This window comes from Puma concolor, chromosome A1, assembly GCF_028749965.1.
Source record: "Puma concolor isolate L17-30 chromosome A1, mPumCon1.1.hap2, whole genome shotgun sequence".
Taxonomy (NCBI): Eukaryota; Metazoa; Chordata; class Mammalia; order Carnivora; family Felidae; genus Puma; species Puma concolor.
In genome coordinates this window covers 155,827,158-155,831,035 of record NC_141667.1, presented here as the reverse complement: position 1 = coordinate 155,831,035, position 3,878 = coordinate 155,827,158, and the positions used below count along the sequence as shown (strand labels likewise).

Genomic DNA, 3,878 nt, shown 5'->3' with positions numbered 1-3,878 from the left:
AGATATTAAACATGACTTTTCATTTGGAAATATAATATAGAATGAATAAAATGATCTTATCACAATGATTATTTTAAAGTCCTATTAACTTTAAATAATTTCTTCTTCAATTGTAAATTCACATAAGACCTGCAAACTCATAATTAAAGTAACTTTTCATCTCGAGAATATATTTAAAGGTGGTTTCAAGCATGGGCATTAGCTGAGAATTTTCAATACAAGGACAGAGCACAAAGTGAGACATAACAGATACAAATGAAGCCAGTGTTAGAAAACAGTCTAGCAAAATATCAAGTACCTGAATCTAGAAACAAGGAGACTGACTTTATAGTGGTGGAAACATGCACAAATCTTCCTGGTATCTATGAAGTAAGTGAGCACAATACTTTAGTGTTTTATCGCCCTTACTTCATGTTATATAAACAATTTGTAATTCATGTCTCTATGTCCAGTATGTCCTGACTCTGGGGTTGTGTAATTGGAGAATGTTTATATCAATTTCTTGTCATTCATTAAGACACATATGTGTCTATTCACATCACATAATAAAGAGGTGAACTCCATAGAATATAGGAATTTGCAAAGTATACAAAAAATTAAAACAATGTACCTAAATAACAAAATACACATAAATTACTTAAATCTATTAATAAAATTCAAACAATCCAATAGAAAATGAGAACATAAGATGTTTACAGTGAGTTTGCAGAAGTAACATAAAGTTGAAGACTAAAAGAGTTTCTGCTAAAGTTGAGTTAACAAACTTGTAATTTAAAACAAAATTAATTTTCACTCTTCTGTGATTGGCTGTAATTATTGCACCTCAAAGTAACTAATGGTATCACATGGAAAAACTGAAGCAAAAATCAACAGTTGTTGAGAGTGTAAAAGATAGGGATTCAGTTATCTAAAAGACTAAAAGTACTACATTTAGATTATTTATTAGAGGAAATCTTGCCACATTCATCAGGCCATAAATTATATTAACAGAAAATTAGAAGAATTCCAAATATTCATAAATATGTTACACTATAAGTATACCATGTAACAAGATGGGGTAGTAAGTGATAACTTAATAAACTACATGCATATATATATATATATATATATATATATATATATATACATACACATATATATACATATATACATATATATGGCATATGTATGCATCATTGAAATAAAGCAGAGATTGATATGATCATTATTATGTTTTATTTATAGCTATTTTGATGAATGGTATATCTGTATCATTTAATGATATAATGGGTATTGGTTATAAATGATAGAAACTGAAATCAATGTTAATATTTACAAAAGGTTTTGCCTATCAAAAATTTTACAATGCTTACTAATTAATTTACATAGAAACTAAATAAGGACTTGTAATACAGATTATGAATAAACCTGAAACTTAATGTTGTTGGAAATCATTAACAGATTGCTCTCTTTGAAAAAGTAAATTCGTAAGGAAAAGTTAAATGTCACATAAATATAAAAGAGAAAGTCATTTGCATAAACATCTAATTCTACACAATATATATTTACAGATAAGAAAAAGCTTGAGGCTTCTGGGAAAAGATAATAAATCCCTGAAAATAAATGAGATGCTCCATATTTTATTTCCAGGTGATGTTGTACCTCAGAGTAATTTGGGACATCAATTTATGTGAGCAAGTCTTAAATAACCAGTTAGGTAATTAACCAACTAATCAGTTAATTAAAAAGTAATTAATAATTTAATCAGTTAATAAACTAATCTATCTCCTATCTTTTAGGATGTGTGATTACTGGTAACAAAGTGTTTAAGACTGTAAATAAGATCATTTTTTATGTGCCTCAGGGTTATATTTATTTATAAAACTGGTTATTTTCAATGCACACATTTAATTAAATTCAGAAATTTGCGAGTACATATTAGATATAAAAATTGACTGCTAAGAGGTCTCTAAAATGAGATAAATTCCCTGTAATCACCAGCACGCATCATGCTAACATGACCAATATGGTAGTAGGTACTCCAGAACAGAATCTGTGGTAGCTGGAAGCCTGGATATTGGAACCATGGGCTGCATACACATGTAAAATAGAGAAATACAGCTAGTTTTGTTTCTCTCAGCATCAAAATGAGTGCTAGTAATTGCACATTAGTTTGTATATTTTTTAAATTAAAACAACTCCTCATGACATTGAAGGAAATCTTGAGAAACTAAACATATGAGAAACATGGAAAAGTTATAATTAAGAGATATATCACATTAATATTGGCCAAAATGCATGACTATGAGGCTCTTCCAACACAGAAGTACCCAGGCATTAGAAAACTAGGAAGGCATAATATTTACCAACACCGTGAGTAAATTATGTGTGGCATACCAACAAGATATACAGAAATAATAGAAATGTAATGTGCACTGCAATGTATACTTGTTATCCAATTTTTGGAAAAAAATATTGTGAAATAACAGCAGAGATGTATGATAGGATGGTAAGGCAAATGTCTTGTCCAGGAAATGAAAGGCTAGAGACATAATTATTCCTCCAGATCTCATTTATTTTTACATCATTTGACCATGTCTTCTTAAGAAAATGCATAAGCTTCCTTTCAAACACCTCTCTTTTCCTAATCATTCCTTGTCTTCCAGGCATGACTAGAGCCATGGAAGATGCAAATAACACCACAGACACAAACTTCATTCTTCTGGGACTCTTTAACCACACTCAGACCCATCTGTTCCTCTTTTCCATGGTGCTCATGGTCTTCCTTTCCTCCCTGATGGGCAATGCCCTCTTGATTGTGCTCATCCATGAGGACCCCCGACTGCACATGCCCATGTACTTCTTGCTTAGCCAGCTCTCCCTCATGGATGTGATGCTTGTCTCCACCATAGTCCCCAAAATGGCAGCCAACTACCTAATGGACACCAGATCCATCTCTCCTGCTGGCTGTGGGGCCCAGATATTCCTGCTTCTGACTCTGGGAGGGGGCGAGTGCTTCCTCTTAGCTGCCATGGCCTATGACCGATATGTGGCCATATGTCACCCCCTGCGCTACCCCATCCTCATGAATCAGAAGCTCTGCTTGAACATGACCACAGGCTCCTGGCTTCTGGGAGGGGTAGATGGGCTGATGCAAGCTGGCACCACTCTGAGCTTCCCTTACTGCCATTCTCGGGAAATCAACCACTTCTTCTGTGAGGCACCCTCGCTCGTTCGCCTTGCATGTGCGGACACTACATTTTTTGAGTTTTTCATGTATGTGTGCTGCATCCTGATGCTCTTGATCCCTCTGTCTATCATTTTGGCTTCCTACAGTCTCATCCTGGCTGCTGTGCTCAACATGAGGTCCACTGCAGCTCGAAAGAAAGCCTTTGCCACCTGCTCCTCTCACCTGGCTGTCGTGGGGCTCTTCTATGGCACTCTCATATTTACCTACATGCGGCCCAAATCCTACCGTACAGTGGCCCATGACAAGGTGATCTCTGCTTTTTACACCATCTTTACACCTGTGTTGAACCCTCTTATATATAGTGGGAGGAATAAAGAAGTCAAGGGGGCTTTGAAAAAGTGGCTGGAGAAACATTTCCTGGGACATCTATAGTGGGACTCATTTGCAAAATTGGCAGCAGCCAAAATGAATCCAGATTTTGAAACTTGTGTTATATCAATGTATATTGCTCTCAGTTGGCCAGTTTGTGCTGTTTTTTTTTTTTTTAACTATTTCATTTATATATGGCAAATTCATTAAAATTTCCATTTGTCCTGCTTTCAGATATTGTCATAGTATTTTTGTTGTAGACTTTGGACCTCAGTAATAAGAATAAATGATTGAGGCACTGTAAGCAAAATATATGTTATACATTGATAAAAGAAAGGGG

General features: G+C 34.6%; 1 protein-coding gene across 1 annotated transcript; it reads left to right on the top strand.

Annotated features, from left to right (window-relative positions):
• The first annotated feature begins 2,558 nt into the window (after positions 1 to 2,558).
• Positions 2,559 to 3,601, top strand: LOC112856857 (olfactory receptor 2T33-like). The gene has a single exon (XM_025920158.2). It carries the CDS (start codon positions 2,648 to 2,650, stop codon positions 3,599 to 3,601), a length of 954 nt encoding a protein of 317 aa, XP_025775943.2. The 5' UTR covers positions 2,559 to 2,647.
• The last annotated feature ends 277 nt before the right edge of the window (positions 3,602 to 3,878 follow it).

Bases quoted from the DNA above. Each gene is read 5' to 3' on its own strand.
- LOC112856857 (XM_025920158.2), top strand. From the start codon at position 2,648: ATGACTAGAGCCATGGAAGATGCAAATAACACCACAGACACAAACTTC.